The sequence below is a fragment of the Rhinatrema bivittatum genome, chromosome 2 (genome assembly GCF_901001135.1).
Source record: "Rhinatrema bivittatum chromosome 2, aRhiBiv1.1, whole genome shotgun sequence".
Lineage (NCBI taxonomy): Eukaryota > Metazoa > Chordata > Amphibia > Gymnophiona > Rhinatrematidae > Rhinatrema > Rhinatrema bivittatum.
The window spans coordinates 55433884-55453390 of NC_042616.1; the positions used below are offsets into that span (position 1 = coordinate 55433884).

Here is a 19507-nt window from a genome sequence, read left to right on the forward strand (position 1 = left end):
ACTCCACACATGTAAAGGCTGCGTCCTCAAGGGCCTGCACAACCAGACAATAAAACTGGGAAAAGGTGTGAAAGGAAGACCACGTTGCAGCTCAGCAAATGTCGATGGGAGACAACAACCTAACCTCCACCCATGACACTACCTAAGCTCTAGTGCAATGAGCCCTAACCAGAGTAGGCATTGGCTTTTCAGCATCCACACATGCAGCCATGACCACCTCCTTAATCCAGCGAGCTATCGTAGCTTGCGAAGCTGGTTTTCCCTGCTTCCTTCCACCATGAAGGACAAACACAGAATCCAACTTTCGGAAAGGTTCAGAATCCTTCAGATACCGCACAACAAGTCTCTTGACATCCAAGGAACGCAGGAAGTGATACTCCTCCACGTCCCTAACCTTATTCAGAGACAGCAAAGAAATGGACTGATTCAAATGTAGCTCTGAAACCACCTTAGGCAGGAAGGATGGAACAGTACACAACTGCAACGTTGCTGGAGACACCCGAAGGAACGGCTCCTGGCAAGACAAGGCCTGCAACTCAGAAACGCGACACACAAAACATACAGCCATCAAGAACATTGTCTTCAGGGCAATAACCGCGAGGAAAGGCTATGCAGCAGTCAAAATGTAGGGCCCACTAAAAAATCCAGCACCAGGTTAAGACTCCACAAAGGAACCGGCAACCTCAAGGGAAGTCGAAGGTGATTCACCTCCTTCAAGAAACGGGCCACATCAGGATGGGACATTAGGGAGACATCACTTACCGTGCCTCTGAAACATCTAAGAACCGCAACCTGAACCTTCAAGGAATTAAGGGTCAATCCCTTATTCAACACATCCTGCAAAAAATCCAGAATAAGCGGGATTTTAACCGAATGAGGAAGAACGCCATGCTCCTCGCACCAGGCCTCAAACACTCTCCAAACCTGCATATATGCTAGAGAAGTGGAAAACTTCCGAGCGCGGAATAAGGTAGCAATCACTGCAGAAGAATATCCACACTTCAACAGGTGAGCCCTCTCAAGGGACAAACCGTAAGACAGAACTGAACCGGATCCATGTGAAGAACTGGCCCCTGCTGCAACAGATCCATGTGTGGTGGGCGGCGAAGGGGGTCCTCCACCAAGAGTCTCTGCAAATCCACATACCACAGACTTCTGGGCCAATCCGGAGCCTCCAGGAGTACTAGCCCCTTGTGGATTTCGATTCTGCAAATGACCCTGCTCAGCAAGGACCATGGAGGAAAGGCATAAAGCAACTCATCTCCTGGCCAGACCTGTACGAGAGCATCGATGCCCAGGGACTACAGATCTTTCATGTGATTGAATAAATCGAGGAACCTTTGCATTGCAAGAAGTTGCCAGCAGGTCTAGGGACCCAGCGATCCACTATCAGCTGAAACGCCTCGGCAGACAACACCCATTCTCTAGGGTCCAGACACTACCTGCTGAGAAAGTCTGCTCGTACATTGTCTTTTCCTGCAACTTGAGAGGCCAAGATCATCTGAAGATGTCCTTCCGCCTATTCCATAAGTTGGTCTATTTCCTGCGATATTGCTGGCTTTTTGTTCTTCCCTGGCAATTGATGTAGGCCACCATCATTGCGTTGCCCAACATCACACGGACCACTCGACCCAGTAGACTGAGGCTGAACTACAAGCACGCCAACCTGATTGCCCGGGCTTCCAGGTGATTAATGTTCCACAGAGCATCTTCAGACGTCCAACATCCCTGGGCTGTCAATTCTTGACAATGGGTTCCCCAACCCTGGAGACTCACATCTGTCGTGAACACCAACCAGTTCAGGGAGGACAAGGACATTCCCTCTCTCAGATAAGCCTCCTGCAACCACCACTGGAGGCAAGAGCAGATTTCCATCGGCAAGTGGAGCCAAACCGAATATAGCTGAGACTGCAGGTTCCAATGAGATAGCAGTGAGCACTGAAGAGTATGCATATGCGCCCTCACCCATGGCACCATTTCTAGGGTTGCTGCCATCAAGCCGAGCACCTGCAGATAGGACCATACCGTTGGGCATTTAGTGCTTACCAACGGACAAATCCTGAAACAATTTCTGAATACAAACTTCCGGAAGGAAAAACTTTGCCCAGCCTCATATCAAAGTGAACTCCAGATTCTCCAACGACTGAGAAGGCCGGACACTGCTCTTGGCCAGGTTCACCACCCAATCGAGCTCCTGAAGCAAGGAAATTACCTTTATGGGCACCAGACTACTCTCTGCCAAAGACTTGGCCCGAATCAACCAGTCATCCAAGTATGGGTGTACCAGGATCCCATCTTTTCTCAACACTGCCACCACAACTACCATAACCTTGCAAAAGGTTCTAGGGAAGGTGGCCACATCTAAAGGCAATGACCAAAACTGATAATGGCGACCCAGCAGCGCAAAGTGCAGAAAACATTAGTGCCCCAAATGGATGGGACTATGAAGGTAAGCCTCAGACAGATCCAGGGAGGTCAGAAACTCCCCCAATTGTATGGCCATTATCACAGATCATAAGGTTTCCATGCGAAAATGAGTCACCGTAAGATGACAGCTGACACCCTTGAGGTCCAGGACAAGACGAAAGGAACTGTCCTTCCTGGGTACAACAAAATTAATAGAATAGCACCCCGTAATTTCCTGAGACACAGGCACGAGAACCACAGCCCTCAGCTGAAGGAGCCTCAGAATCATAGACTCCACTGCCTACTTCTTCTGCAGGGAGTAGCAAGGAGACACCATGAACATGTCCTGAGGAATACTGCGAAACTCCAGCACATATCCTTCCCATATCACTTCCAGGATCCATTGATCCGATGTGATCTTGACCTACATCTGATAAAAGAGAGCTAGGTCCCCCCGTCCGTCCCCCCCCATCTCCTCCTCCCGAAGGTGGATCAGCAAACCTTCATCGGGAAGCTCAGGACAGGCCACCACCCAAGCCTGCTCCTCTCTTGGACTATCACGGGCGAAAGGACAGAGATCTACCAAGAGGCCGAGTCCTCTAAGTCAACCCCTAATAGAAAAGAAGTGCTGCAATTGCTTATCTTCCGGTAAACAGAGAACTAGAGATTTGCCCCACTTACTGGTCAGTTTTTCCAACTCGCTCCCAAACCAGAGTGAGCCTTTAAAGGGCCATTTTCGTAAGATTAGCCTTGGAGGCTGCCATCAGCTGACCAATTCCACAACCATAGCTGAAGTCTGGCAGCCACTACCGAAGCCACTCCTCTAGCTGAGGTACAGACCAAATCACAGCCCACGCCTGCCAAAGGCGGCAACGGGTTCCATAACTGCTCTGGAATTCACCCCAAATCATCCACCCCTGAGAGAGAAGCAGACAAGAATGTGCCACAAGAGCTCAACAGGAAGCAGTCTCAAGCTCATTGCCACTGTGTCAAAGGCCTACTTCAGGACAGATTTAATCCGCCTATCATGCACATCCTCCATGGGGATAGCAGTGCATCCACTTTGAGAAAATGCAAAAGCTCTCTCACAGTTGGCTACAGAGGGTATAGGCCTTCCAATGCCAGACCTCCTATGAAATTTGCCTCCAGGGTATCCTTGAAAAGGCATCTCTAACAGGAAAAAAGCAAGAGTATTTACGCAAGAAGACCAAAATGGGATTCTTCTTTGGCTCTAACATAGAATCTACCCCAGGCACTCCCAGCATCTTCAATGTCTGGGAAATCAGGGTTGGTAGCTCATCTCTGTGAAAGAACCATGGCATGGCTCAATACGGCTCCAAACCAGAAGGAACTTCACCATCTGCCAAGGAATCAGGATCCACCTCATTATCCATGCTATCCAGGTCCCCACTGGGGATACCCGTGGTGAACCGAGGCGTCACACGGCGCTTAACTGTAGTATTGGAAGAGGGAGGGGCCACCGGCTGAGAGTCCGACCTGACCAGAGTAGGCAAAGTGGAGGACTGTGCCTTAACAAACGCTTGTAAACCTTGGAGAAAAAAAAAAGACTCCACCCAAGAAAAAGAAGCCAGATCCACACGGAGCCCAGAAGGTAGTGGAGCAGACCCAACTGAACTGCCATCTCCTGCAGAGAAGCCAATCAAGGGAGTACCAAGATCTGGCGCACTTCCAGTCAAAACCGCAACCAGACCATCATCAGAATGAGAGGATCCAGGTTTTAGCAAATCTGAGGAAGACAGCTCTCCCTGAGCATCTGTACAGCGCTGACACATGTTGGAAGACAGGTCAAGCTAACAAGCCCTAATATGACAGGCAACACAAAGAGAAAGGCACTTAGGCTTCTTAGGCAGTAACTGTGTTCAAACGGCTCACGCTCAAAAATGTTACGCGCACAAAAGCCGTGCCTAGCGCATCCAACACATGCACAGCGCACACTGACATCCTGTAGGGCACAGAAAGCACACACAAGTGCACATAAACGCTGCCGCTGCCTATCATGCAGCATGTCGAGAAAAGCCTACCGCGAGGCCTAGCCCACCTGGGCTTTTCAACCCGCCAGGATACCCAGTTCCCCCAACCCCAACAGGAGCAGGAACGATGTCAGCACGCCGAGCACGAAGACCGAAGGAAGGTCTAAAATCCCCGTCTCTGTATGTAAAAGTTCTTTTTCTTCTTTTTTTTTTTTCTTTGAAAACTTACTGGAGTTCAGCGCTTACCAGTTTTGGGGGGGGGGGGGGGAGGGCATCTGCCATCACCGCTGCGCTGGGCCTTCTGCACAAGCAGCTAAGCCTATGCTGGGAACCGGCTACCGGACCAAGGCACACCTGTGAGGGACCATGGAAATCACTTCAGGAATTCTCAACTGGGGGGGGGACCTTTAGGAATCACTGCAGGAGAGCGGGGCTATTGGTTTCGCCATATAAAATTCTTTCAAAATTCACAGCAATCCCCATAGGGAGATGCACATCCATCATCTGCTGGAGACAGAGAATACTGGAAGGCTGGGGACACTGCAGTAGTATATATATACTGTGACATCTCCATCTGCTGGCAGGGGAGCATAACTCACTGGTCCTGAGTCCATCTGTCTACACGCTAGGAAATGCAAATTTATCAAAAGTATCAGGAAAAAAAAAAGTTCCTCCACTGCTCAAAATAGAATATTCCATCTTCTATGCTCTATGGCAGTGGGTTTTTTTCAACCAGCGTACCATAGCACAACTGGTGTGCCTTCAAACTTGATCAGGTGTACAACAGAAAAGTCACCACCGCCTAAAGCTCAGGGGTTCTGCTTTCAGTACCCATCACAGCAAACAAGAGACACCAGCAGTGGTTCTTAAACATGCAGTAACTCCTTTCTGAGAGCATGTATAGTAATCATGCATGTCTCTCCCTCCTTGTTACAGCATGGGAATTAATAAGCAAGCAGCATGCAGAGTATGGATAGCTGGCCTGCACGGTCCTAATCTTCCCCGTTCTAGTTCTTTCAGCCTCTGTCCTATCCCCAGGGTGAGAGAGATAAGGCGCGCATACACTGAACACTGGAGGTGATTCTGAGTGTTGGGAGCAGCAGCAGCAGCAACGAAGATGCTCTAGTAGCCACATGAAACAACCAATGTAATTGAGCAATTGCCTGCACTACATCGACTTCTCATTTCTCTTGCACCTGTATGTAGGATTGGTCCATTGTTATGGGATCATGACTGTCTCTGCACTCTCCCTGTCGAAAAGAGACTGGCGCTTCCCTAGTTGTTTTGACCATATCATTCATCTCCATGTCCATACTACCTGCTCTGTGAAAGATAGTGTGCTACATAACATTTTTGCAAATACAGATGTGCCTTGGGCATGAAAAGGTTGGGAAACACTGCTCTACAACCCTTCACACAAGGGTGCAGTACTTTTTTAAAAAGGCATGGGACTAGGAACAGATTTCCAACTAAGCACAATAAGCATGTCCCTAAGAACACCTGGTCTGCAGGAGGTGTTAGCCTCCACTGACTGCAAGTGACTCCATAGTCGTGCTGCTCTTTCATCAGGGATTCCCCCTGCCTCCCCCACCGAGACCTGCAAATCCCGACAAGCTTGAGATAAAACAGATAAATCCAGAAATTTAGCTGAACGAGTCCCGGTCGCTTCCTAATTTGCCGCAGCAAGTTTTATTTTACATCAACTCTGTCTCGCACAATACCTTTGCCGATTACGACCAGGCCCGTCCTCTGATCGGAGCCGATCCACATGTCTGACTGTCAAGGGAAGGGCGTGGCTACAGAGCAGCACAAGCCCGGCTAAAAGGACAAGGGCAGCGGCAGCGGGAGACACGTCCAGCCATCGGCTGCCTCACTTTCCCGAACACCCCCCTCACCCTCCCTCTGTGCCTCCGGAGGTGATGGGCGGCGGCGGCGGCGATGCCATGCCGCGGCTTCAGTTAGTAACGCTGTCATTTAAAAATAAACTCAGCCGGGCACGCTGATGCTTTGGACCGTACCAACGTCAAAGCGGAGCGAAGGTGACCGCGTTAAACAAAGCGCCCAAACGCGTCTCGTTTTCTTCTCGTGCATCGGAGGACAGGGCAGGGGATTTTGGTTGCGCTTTCCAGGGGTGAGACGCCAGCAAGGGGCGGGTGTCCCGCTTCTTCTCCGCCGGCGGGCGGGCGGGGGGGGAGACACACGACCTCTGCTTCCCTGCCCCGTTCCGAACCATCACCGGGAGATCCAGGACCGACCCCCCCCCCCTCCTTCACCGGACAGACACAGTTGCACGAAGTTTACTGGCGAGCGGGGCTGGGAACTCTGAACCTGCCCTCCCCGCCCATCGCCATCCAGCAAGCAAGCAAGCAAGCGGGACCCCACTGGCCCGGGACTGCAGCTACAACATCCTCAAAAGTCGACATAAGGGAGGGTCTGGAGACTCGCCGCCGCCACCACCGGGCTTTGTGCGTTTCCATGCGGGGGATGAGCATTAAACCACCGGCGCTAAAACGAAAGTGACGCACTGCCGGCCGGATCTGGGCCGGCGGCGAGCAAGGGCAAAGCCGGCAAAGTCTTCCTCCTGCTCCCCGTCCTTCAACCGTGGTGCAGGCTTTTAACTCCTTCACCACTGGCACCCCCCCCCCGCCTCTTATGCAGCAGCAGCAGCTGCACGGCCAGGAAAGCGCGAGGTGCAAACGCCAACCATCCTCCCTCCCTCCTCCCCGCGTGTGCTCACCTTGTCTCATAGTGTCCTCGCCGGCTGCCGCTTCCTCCGGCTGCGGCTGTGATCGTAGCTGAAGTCCCTCCTTCTCCGCCTCCCTGAGGGAACAGTCCGCCGCCAAGCTCCGACCGCGGACCCCGCCCAGACCGGTACTCCCGCGGAGCCGGCACGCGACGCGACCCAGGTACGGCACCAGCAGCGCCCTGGCGGCCGCCATGATTGAGAGCGGAACATGCCGGGGAGAGGGGAAAGGACGGCGGCGGCGGCGGCCAGCAGGACCCAGAGGGAGCACCCGGAAGCGCCCGCGCCCCCAGCGAGCCGGAGGAGGGACTGCAGGGTGATGGGTGCTCTCGGCTTCTTCTCCTCGCCCGGGCTGGGAATGTCCATGCGCCCTCAGCAAGCAAAGCACCAAGCAAATAGCAGCAGCCTCGCTGTTACGTTTAGGGCAATCCGAATGCCGTACCTCAGCCACGGTGTCAAACCACACCCTTAGTCTGTTTTTGTGGGGCTTGTCCGAAGAAGTCGATAGAGCTGCTTGCATTTTAACCTTAAGGTCAAGGGAATAGAACAGAAAAAATGAACACTGACAGGTAAAATCAATTGTTGGACAAGGAAATAATAGAACAAAAAGGAAGAGAAAAAAAAATCATATGCTCAAGCAAAGCTAGAATATAAGTAATAAATGCAATAACCATAAAATAAAGCAGCGATAGAATAATAAGCAATTGCAAGCAGAACCAATATTAAGAAATGGTTACAAACCTAACAAATTAAAAATATAAAAAATATCAAGCAAAGTACAAGGCTGAAAGAACAAAAGATAAAGAAAAACTGGCAATAATGAAAGCATGGAAAAATTAACAGTGAGAAATAAAATCAATTGTTGGACAAGGAAGTAACAGAACAAAGACAAAAAGAAAATCATGTGCTCAAATAAATCTAGAACACAAATAATCTACGTTTGGAACAACAGTATATAAAACACCTACATAAATCAACCTAATAATTGAAGGTTGACCGACGTGCCGCAAATGCGCAGTAGAGACCAGCTCTACCACGCATGTGCGGGCGAGCACGTCGGTCTGAGCCAGCGTCAGAAAAAAAAATGGTGGCGGCGGGTGGCAGCGGCGGCAGCGAGGGAGGAGAGAGAGGGACTGACAGAGAGAGGGAGGGACTGAGTGAGAGGGAGGGAGGGAGGGAGTGGGACTGAGAGAGGAGGGAGGGAGTGAGTGGGACTGAGTGAGAGGGGGGGAGGGAGGGAGTGGGACTGAGAGAGGAGGGAGGGAGTGAGTGAGAGGGGGAGGGAGGGAGTGGGACTGAGTGAGGGGGGAGGGAGGGAGTGGGACTGAGTGAGAGGGAGGGAGGGAGTGGGACTGAGTGTGAGTGAGAGGGAGGGAGAGAGGGGGGAGTGAGTGAGAGGGAGGGTGGGGAGGAGTGGGTGAGTGTGAGGGAGGGAGGTAGGGGGTGGTGAAGAGTGAGGGGAGAGAGAATGAGGGGGAGGTGAGAGACAGAGGGATATAGCCCGTTTTAACGGGCTTAACGGCTTGTAAATAAATAAATAAAAGTAATAAACCCAGCAACCACAAAATAAAACAGTGATACAATAATAATCAATTGCAAGTAGCACAAACCAAAAAAAAAAACGGTTACAAACCCAACAAATGAAAAAAGTTATCAAGCTGAAAGAATAAATATTAGAACATGAGAACATAAGAAATTCCATACTGTGTCAAACCAAGGGTCCATCAAGCCCAGTATCCTGTTTCCAAGTGACAATTGCCTAGCAAGTACCCAAACATTAAATAGATCCCTTGCTACTAATGCCAGCAACAAGCAGTGACTATTGGTTAATAGAAGTTTATGGACTTCTCCAGGAACTTATCCAAACCTTTTTTAAACCCAACTACACTAACTGCCTTAATCACATCCTCTGGAAATGAATTCTAGAGCTTAAGGGACAGATTTTAAAAGCCCTACACTCGCCGAGCCTATTTTGCATAGGCCCGGCTGTTGCACCCGTCGGTCTCAGACGGCTTCAACCTTTGTGCCTCACCTTTCTTCCTTCTCTCTCCTCAAGCCTTGGGAAGTTGGCTGCCACTGCGTCCTCATGCCACTCTCCCCGGCGTCCCCGGATCGGCAACGGCGACGGCGTTCGCCATGTTTTTCCTGAGTGCCTTTTAGGGTGCTCATGCGCACACCACCCACGTCTTTATCTACGTCATGGAGGGAACCTCAGGGGCGTACCCTCCGAGTGACGTCAGCACATCCTGGTATTTAGCCTGCCCTTCATTTGCTAACAAACCGAGTTAGCAAGGATTGGAATAGCTCCGGTCTAAGCTGGGTCTTATAGTTTCCTGGCTCACCCCAGATCCCTTTTTAAATATCGGAGTAACATTGGCCACTTTCCAGTCTTCAGGTACAACAGATGATTTTAATGATAGGTTACAAATTACTTCTAATAGGTCTAAAATTTCAGTTTTTAGTTCTTTCAGAACCCTGGGGTCCAGGTGATTTGCTACTCTTCAGCTTGTCAATCAGGCCTACTACATCTTCCAGATTCACAGTGATTTGGTTCAGTTCATCTGACTCATCACCCCTGAAAACCATCTCTGGAACTGGTATCTCCCCAACATCCTCATCAGTAAACACTGAAGCAAAGTATAAATTTAGTCTTTCCATGAAGGCTTTTCTTCCCTTTGTGCCCCTTTAACTCTTTGATCATCTAATAGTTCAACCGACTCCTTCACAGGCTTCCTGCTTAGGATATATATTAAAACGTTCTTATTATGAGTTTTTGCCTCTATGGCCAACTTGTTTTCAAATTCTTTTTTAGCCCACCTTATCTATGTTTTACATTTAACTAATACGTAGCCGCGCGTATCTTATAAAATCCGGGGTCGGCGCGCGCAAGGCTGCGCAAATCAGCAGCCTGCGTGCGCCGAGCCGCGCAGCCTGCCTCCGTTCCCTCGCCCTCCGCCCACCTTCCCCTCCCTTCCCCTACCTAATCCACCCCCCGGCCCTATCTAAACCCCCCCGTAACTTTGCGCGTGTCGACCGGCCGCCCCTCTCCGTCCTCCGGTCCCGGGGGCTGGTCCGGAGGCCTCAACCACGCCCTCGGGCCGGCGCCATGCCCCCAGGCCCACCCCCGAAACGCCCCCAGACACGCCCCCTCCCGCCCCTTTTCGAAAGCCCCGGGACTTACGCGCGTCCCGGGGCTTTACGCGCGCCGGCGGCCTATGCAAAATAGGCGCGCCGGCGCACGCAGGCCTTTTAAAATCCGCCCCAAAGTGTATAATTTCAACCACTGTGAATAAAACAGAAATTTAAACATGTATCAAATACTGCGGACTGTATAATAGGGCAACCTTACAAATGAAGCCGGGACACACACCTTAACAGATAGTCCATGTTGAATAAATGTTTGAGTCAAGGAGAGCGGACAGTACTAGCAAAAGCATCAATCTAAAGAGCCAGGTTTTGGGGCGAAGCGCTGCACCAATAAAAGCGCACCAACACAGTCATCAGGAGTTCAAAAATTCACCAATGAAAGCGCACCAACAAGTCATCAGGAGTTCAAAAAAAAAGCTAAAAACCTAGCTCTTCCGCCAAGCCTTCCCAGACACGTAACGCAGCCTAGATGCTCGCATACTCGTACTATATATTCAGTAGTCATTTACGTCGACCAGTCCCCTTGTTCCCCTATCAAGATGCTGTGCTTAATTGTTTCTTTGTAACTGTACTATGATACTGAGTTCAAACGTTTCTTGTAACTATACCATACGATGTTCAATTTGTACTTTGTTCTATTGTTCTATGTAAAGCCCCCCCCCCTCCCCCTTTTTTTGGGGCATTTCACTGTTTTATGTAAACCGGAGTGATTTGTATTTCATACAAGAACCTCGGTATATAAAAATTATAAATAAATAAATACACACAGGACAAGTGAACCAATCAGAAAGAACCACATTAAATGAAGTGAAACCATTCTATCTCGTTACTGAGTCCCTTAGGAGATAGACAGTCCAGTTTAAAAATCCATTTTTGTTCCCTGCGTGTTAAAATTTCTGAAAAGTTACCCCCCCCCCCCCCCCCCCCGCGAACATCAATTATCAGAAGCTTAAGATCCGCCTCTGTATGTACGTGCAGAGCCCAATGGGGAACCAGGGGTGCTGTTTCTCGGCCGGTCCGAATATTGGACCGATGTCCAATGATCCTAGTGCGCACCGAGTCCAATGATCCTAGTGCGCACCGAACGGGTGGTTTTGCCCACGAACAGCTTAGGACATGGGCAAACAATCACATAGATGACTCCTCGTGAAGCACAAGTTGTGGCAAAATTGAGATTATACAATTGATGTGAAACAGGATGTTCACATGGGCATACAGAGCATACAGAGCAATGTTCACAGGGTGAAAAACCAAAAAAAAAAGGGGGAGAATTTAAAGATGTAATTTCACTTAACTGAGAGTGAACTAATATGTCCCTGAGATTACGGCCACGTCGAAATGTAAATCTTAATGGAAAATCAAAACATTTGTGTAAAGCTAAAATGGGCCAATGGCGGCTAATAATAGTCGTAAGATCCCGAGTATGAGTAGAAAAAGGCAGGACGCAATTAATACATCCTTCAGAGGACTGGGCTTGAGGAGAAAGCAAAAGATTTGCAAAAAGTGCACGTTTAAAGGCCTTCTGAAAAGATTTACATTTCGACGTGGCTGTAATCTCAGGGACATATTAGTTAATAATAACAGAAGTAAAGTTATGAGGTAGGGGACTCTGGCGTGCGCTTGTGTGCGGAAATGCACGCACATTTAAAGGTGACTTCTTGGAACGCCTGTGTCCCGCCCATGCTCCGCCCAGACCACACCCACACCTTACCCCTTTTTTAAAATTTTTGATTTGTACATGTACCGGGAGAAATGTACGTACTCGTGTGCTTTTTAAAATCTGTGCAGCGCACGCCGGCCCGAGCCACCCGCATATCTCCTGGCTTTGGCGCGCGTAGGTTTTTTACAATCGACCTTAATGGAGGTAATTTTAAAAGGATTTACACATGTAAACGTAACATACTATCGTAGCAATTTTCAAAAGCTCTTTTATGCGCGTAAAGTGCACATACACGTGTATAACCAATGAACAATTCAATGGCATATTTTGTAGCAATTGTCAAAATCCCACTTACATGGGTAAAGTGCATTTACACAATTAAAACCCAGTTTTATGTGTATAAATCCTTTTGAAAATTACTCACGTCAGCATGCATGCTAAAAAAATTTAGCATGTCCATGTTAACATTATTTTAGCATGCAGCTTAGTGAATCTGTTATGCGTACACATTTACCAATTTTAATTTATGTGCCTGTATGTAAACCGTTGTGATGGTATATAACTTAACGACGGTATAGAAAAGATTTTAAAGAAATAAATGCGTGCCATCCGTGGCAGACCCTCAACACGGCCCTCTCACCTTCTTACAAGGGCTCCAGCTTCTGGTTCCTCCTCGCTAGCGGCGGTGGGCTGCCAGCTCCAACCTCAGACCTCCTCCGGTGCCTCCAGCTCCGCCTTAGTCCCCAGCGTTTCAGGTCAAGATACCGTTGCTCGTCAGGCCTCTCCACATGGCCCACGGAGAGATGCCACTACCCATGCCGCACCCCTCCCTAGGCGTGTGCGCATCACTGATCCTTATGAAGGGCCCACGGCGGGAACCTGCCGCAGCCTCGGATGATGACGTCAAACTCTTCCGTGTATTTAAGCTCAGGCCTCGCTCCATAGTGTTACCTTTGCAACAGGTCTCCTCGCTACTCGAGTACTCATTGCTACTAGATATTCATCTCTACTCTTCATCCTGATCCTTGTTGTTCCTGGTTCCTGTTCTCCTCGTTCCTGCCCTATGTTTTGGATTGACTGCACGGACTTCGACTTCGCTTTGCCTGACTACGCTACAGCCTATCTCCGGACCCAGACCTCTGCTGCGCCTGACTACGCTACTGCCTATCTCCAGACTCTGACCATTGCTTCGATTGACCGCTATTGACTTCTCCGTGATCAGACCATTGCCTCGATTGACCAACGCTATTGACTTCTCCGTGATCAGACCATTGCTTTGATTGACAATGCTATTGATGTCTCCGTGATCAGCCCACTGCTTCGATTGACCAACTCTACTGGTTTCTCCATGATCAGATCTCAGCATCGCTTGCCATGATCCTCGCATTGCCGCCAGCCTTGATCCAAGCCTGTCAGTGACTCCTCTCCTAGCCTACTCCCTGGATGTGGACTTAATAGGCTTCGGCCTACCTTGCTCGAGTGCCCCCAGTCAGCTTCTGTTCCTTTGGCGCCCGAGTGTCCAGTACCTATCCCAGTCCAGAGTAGGACCACGCCATCTATCACCTGTTGTCTCTGGGCTGAACCAACTTCTCTTGTTATCCAACCTCGAGGCCCACCTAAGTCCTGCCGGCCCTGGCACCCAAGGGCTCAACCCGCGGGGAAAGATGGCTGGTATAGGTGAAGCTCCAGCGACCTCTGCCTATCAGCCCACTCCTCCTGCCGATGGTGGGGACCCGTAGGTCCTCGCCTACGGGCTGCATCAACCCCACCTCAGCCCAAGGGTCCACCTCCAATGCAACAGAATCCACCCAATTGAGTTCCATAATCCTCCTATATTAAAACTATAATTATATACTTACAGTAATGTTTGCGCTATTACGTTTATATTTACCTTATCAAATTCAGATGAAAGTCCAGCTAAGCCTGGGGATTTTCCTGGTTTAAGAGATATTATTGAAACTTTAATTTCTTAAGCTGTAATAGGAACATCCATTTGTATTTTGTCTTCCTCTGAATTTTTTTTCCCCAGGAGACATGGGCCTAAAGAGCACCAACTGAATCAATATCTTGAGAGAACATTGTCTGATACAGTAATTGGTAACCTTCTTTAAATCTTGTGTTAATGTCTTTTTGAGTGGTAAGTATATTTTTAGGCCAGTGGTGTCCCTTGAGGGCTGCAAACAGGTCGGGTTTTCAATATCCCCAATGAATATGCATGAGATAGGTTTTCAAGCACACTGCCTCCATTGTATGCAAATCTATCTCATGCATATTCATGGAGGATATACTAAAAACCTGAACTGTTTGCGGCCCTCATGGGCTCGGAATGAATACCACTGCTCTCGGCCAACATCAAGCCTAGCAAAATACCATCTTCTCTTCTCCATCCTTACTAGATTAGCAAGGATTATTCCAGATTTATTACCATATTCATAAAGGGGGTAATTTTCAAAAGGAGTTACATGCGTAAATGTAGCTACTATTCTAGCAATTTTCAAAAGCCATTTACTCAAGTAAAGTGCACTTATGTGAGTAAATCCTATAGACAAGTCAATGGCATATATTGTAGCAATTTTCAAAAACCCACTTACTCAAGTAAAGTGAATTTACTCGAGTAAATGCTTTTTAAAATCAGGCCCAAAATGTACTGTTTTTTTAATGAACAGAAATTTGTCCCCAGTATAGTTTCTTCTTGAAATGATTCATTTTCACAGGATATAATGCGATGCACCTTATGTTTCTTTTTTTGAAGCTTAGAATTCAATTATTTTTACCCTCTTAATACTGTTTTATATGTTTTATAAACAGCATTTATTGAATGCATAGAGTTTTAACTCTCAGGAAAATAGAGCTGACTATAGTTATATATGTGTTTACCATTTCCCTATCACTTAACTGATAAGAATGCAGTAACTCTACCAATATCTCTGTTTTTGAAGGGATCCAATATATCCCTGCATAAATAACCAGCTGATTGTACTTCCCTCACATTACTGTATTGAGCAACATCTGGGCTGTCCTCATGCCTGGATTTGTCAATAGACACACTAGGCCTGGTCCTAGGGCAGCAAAAATTGAGGGGGGGGGGGGGGCAGCAGGTTGGTTGAAGATTTACTGCCTTCCAGCTGTATCCAGCCCCTCCCTCCCTTCCCAGGCAGCAGGCAGGGAACAGAATGGGAGGGGAGTGAGCCTGGAGCACAGAGAGCAAAGGGGGATCATTTTGGTAAGATTAGGAGGGGCTGAATGGGGATCATTGGGGGTGAGGAGAGCCTGAGGGATAAGGGTGGATCAGATGGGAATGGGGGAAGTGTTTGTGAGTATGTGAGACAGAAGGGATTGGTGCTGGTGTTTGGCAGATTAAGAGGTCAGAAGAGGATTGGAAGAGAAATCAGGACCAGAGCACAGCAGGGATACCTCCTTCCTCTCCTCCCCCTCCCCCACCCACTGCAATACAGGCTCTCTCTCCCCTGATCTCGGAGTCTATCCTGCAGATCCTGGAACCACCCCCAACATGTCCTGCTTCCTTTCCCCATCCCAGAACCTTCATCCTTCTCCTTCTTTTCCTCCCATCTCTGATTTCTCTCTTTCCTCTATTCCATCCTCCCCATCCCTTTCTGCCTTTCCTCCCCCATCCTGTCTTCTTTCCTTCTCATACTCCTCCCTCCTGTCACCAGTCCTTTTTTTTTTTATATACGGACATTCGATCTGAGACATCACATCAGTTTACATTCAGGTACTATAGGTGTTTTCCCTATCCCCAGAGGGCTTACAATCTAACAGGCTGATACAGTACAGTGCGGTCCGACGGAGCGCACTGTTAACCTGTCATTGGACGCGCGTTTTCCCTTACCCCTTATTCAGTAAGGGGCAGAAAACGCGCGCCCAACCCGCCGAACCTAATAGCGCCCTCAACATGCAAATGCATGTTGATGGCCCTATTAGGTATTCGCGCGCGATTCAGAAAGTAAAATGTGCAGCCAAGCCGCACATTTTACTTTCAGAAATTAGCGCCTACCTTAATTTCTTCCAGCACCGGGAAAGTGCACAGAAAAGCAGTAAAAACTGCCAAAGAGTAAGAAAAGTTTTAAAAAAAGAAAATAAAATTTGAAGTCGGCCGGCAGCTGTCGGATCGAAAACTGGACACTCAATTTTGCCGGCGTCCGGTTTCCAAGGCTGTGGCTGTCAGCGGGCTCAAGAACCGACGCTGGCAAAATTGAGCGTCGGCTGTCAAACCCGCTGACAGCCGCCGCTCCTGTCAAAATGGAGGTGCTAGTGTTCCTTGCACCTCCTTTTGCCTGGGCTGGCCTATGCACATGCCAGAAGAGCCAGTGTTTGCCTGCTCTCCCACAGACTTTACTGAATTGGCCTGTAAGTTTGTACTTGAGGCAATAGAGGATAAGGTGACTCGTGTAAGGTTACAAGGAGTGACAGTGGGACTTGAACTGTGGTTTCCTGCTTCATAGCCCACTGCTCTAACCACTAGGCTATTCCTTCTTCCTTTCATCTGTTCCTTCTCACCCCATTCCTAGTCCTCCTCCTTTCCTCTCCCCATCCCTTCTCCTCTCACCCTCTCCTTCTCTTTGTCCCATCCCTAAGATCTACACTTCCAGGATTTCAGATCTGAATTACAAGTAATCATTTTCTCGAAAATAGATTACTGCAACTCATTGCTGCTTGGGCTACCAGCTAACACTTTGAAACCGCTACAAATGTTACAGAACGCCACAGCAAGGATTCTAAAAAAATCCAACAAAAGGGTCCACATAACACCCATTTTAAAGAACCTTCACTGGCTCCCAATCAAATATAGAATCCTTTACAAGGCCCTCTCAATCATCCACAAAGTCATCCACAACACCACCCCAATTGAGCTCACGATCCCATTGCAGCCTCACACTACCTCCCGACCGATGAGACTAGGTCAGAGAGGCACCCTACAGGCCCATCCTGTCAAAACAACACTAAGTAGAAGAGCTCTTTCCACCGCTGGCCGTATACATTGGAACTCACTTCCACCAGAACTCAGGCTCGAACAATCGACACCCACCTTCAAAAAAAGACTTAAGACCTGGTTGTTCAACCAAGCATTCTCCTAACCCAATTATCCTATTACAGATCCCTACGGAAGACCCTTCCCCTTGACATATCCACAACATCCCTCCAACACTAAGAATCCATTCGCTTCAGCTCACTCTCCCAGTGAACGTCATGACAGTTAGCTTTAGGCCTCGCCGAGACAGGCCCAACGATTTCACACATTGTTCCTCCAAGTTCTTTGTATATAAATTGTATTCTCCCTGTTCATTGTAAGTTATTATCCAAGTTTCATTCACCCTGTTCTATGTAAGACATTATACTTTATACTGTCATTGTAATTGTTGAAATGTGAACCGAAGTGATTAGTAACTCTGTTACCTGAACTGCGGTATATAAAACTGTTAAATAAATAAATAAATACATCTCATCCCTCTACTGATACTTAAGATCCTTTTTCTCACCCAATAAAACAATAAATAATACAGACACAAAAAAAGTTGGAAAATTACTTCATTTTGTTAAATGGTTTGTTTAAAGTTTTAACCCCCTTTTTCTTTGTAAACCGATATGATATGATACTGATCATGAATGTCGGTAGAGAAAAGAGTTAAATAAATCAATAAATACATACATTTTTATAATACGAAAGATGGAACTGTTTGCCAACGTGCTTCAGATTTTTCCAGTTTTTGCCACAGAATCTATGCCTGAGCTGCCGAATCAAACTGTGAGACTCTGCCTTACATTTCCTGCTCACTGTTCTCCGACCTTGGGGTGGCAAATTCCTAAATCCCTCTCTGGCCTGACCTCCAGGGGTGGAGGAGGGGTGCAAATGAGAGCCATCAGCCCAGGCTTCATGCTTTAAAGGACCCCACACCTACATGTTAGCTTGGCCCCCCAACATCATTTCGGGAGAGCTGGCAGGTCAAAGTTAGTCTCAGTGGGAGCTGTACAACTTGCTCCCCACCCAGATCCGGGAATGGGGTGGGGCCCAAGGGGAGGGGGGGCGTCATCAACAAGACTAATTTTACCTATGGTCATAAGCACACGAGGCTCCACCCATAGGTAAAAGTATCTTGACTCTGTTGGTCAGTGACCAAAATCTCCCTCTACTTCTTATTGCAGCCCCTCCCCTCCCAGATGGCATGGGAGGTGGGGGTGGAGGTGAGCCTGGAGTAGACGGAGCATGGCAAAGCAAGGAAGAACCCTTCCTAATCCAGCCCCTCCTTCTCTCTTGTTGTTCCCCCCTCGCTTCCTATCTGCTGTGAACAGAAAGTTGGGGGGGGGGGGGGGGAGGGGAATGGAGTGGAGAGCAGAACAAAGAATTGAGTTTTTATCTGCATATTTCTATTTCTAATATGTGATCCCTTATTCTGTATCTGGTGAGGGTCTGTGTATGTTCTATATGTGTGACGGAGGGGAAGCATTCTGCTAGCAGGTAGGTGCTGTGTGGGTTACCATTAGAAGGTGTATTGGTGTTTTAGGCTCAGGTGGAGTATTTAGTGCTGCTTTTTCTTGCAGGGTGGTTGCTGTCTGAGTTCTGGGGGTTAATGCTGTGTTGGTATGGCAAGTTTGCTGTATAGGTTCTGAGTGACTTTTTTTGCAGGGTTTGTGTGTTATGTCAAAACGTACCTGGTAACTGAAGGACTTTCAGGCCGGTGCAATATTGGCTCTTGGGCACGCGATGCATTATTTAAATGAGTGCGTCCCTAAGCGCGTCTACAACATCGTGCGGCCAGAGAAATGACTATGTGCCAGTTAGGAAAACAGACACTCAATTAATGGGTGTCCGTTTCCCTAACCTGACCACCTGCAAAAAAATTTTTCTTCATGCTGCTTCCTGTGATTCCTCCTACTTAGTATTTTGGACATTTTTGTGGCTTTGTGGGGGTTTCTTTTTAGGAGGCTCGGCGTGCGTAAATACCTGGGGCTGGCGTTAAGTGTTCCATGTTAAAAAGTGTGCATCGCATGCACGGTGGTTTTTTTGCATCAGGGAGTAATAGCTAATAGTCTCCTCTACATGCATTTACATGTGATGAGCGCTATTAGCCATGCGCTGGTTTGGACACACCCTTTGGACGCACTAATCCCCTTATTGCATCGGGTATTAGCCTAGCACGTCCAAAAGGTGTGTCCAACAGCTCAGTAGCCTGTGCGCTAGGCTCAGCGCACGATATAGCATCGGCCTGTTTTTGTCACTGTAACTGAAGTGATAACTGAGTGATATTTATTATATCACTCGACTATTTTATTTTATCCCGCTGCTAAACTTTACTTTACGACTTCTTACCTCCCATCTACTACTAAAATGACATTGAACATTGGAATATTATTATCATTAGTTTTATTGTTCTCTGTTACTATGATTGTTCTTAATTGATATATAATACGTTCGCACTATTTCATATTGTCTGTAAAGCATGTTGCTAATGTTATTGTTTATTGTAAACCGAGGTGATGTTATTAACGTGCCGCGGTATATAAAAAATCACTAAATAAATAAATTAAATAAATAAATAAATA

General features: G+C 48.0%; 1 protein-coding gene across 2 annotated transcripts in view; it reads right to left on the reverse strand.

The window, feature by feature from the left end:
* DHX30 (DExH-box helicase 30) overlaps positions 1–7601 on the reverse strand; it is a 122826-nt gene extending 115225 nt beyond the window's left edge. The window contains exon 1 of one of the 2 annotated variants that reach the window (XM_029588181.1): positions 7135–7601. In XM_029588181.1, coding sequence (XP_029444041.1) covers positions 7135–7336 — 202 coding nt within the window. In that variant the 5' untranslated portion in view covers positions 7337–7601. Of the gene's footprint in view, positions 1–6118; positions 6322–7134 lie in introns of those variants that run through there. The other variant, XM_029588182.1, reaches the window with a different exon arrangement.
* Positions 7602–19507: the final 11906 nt, after the last annotated feature.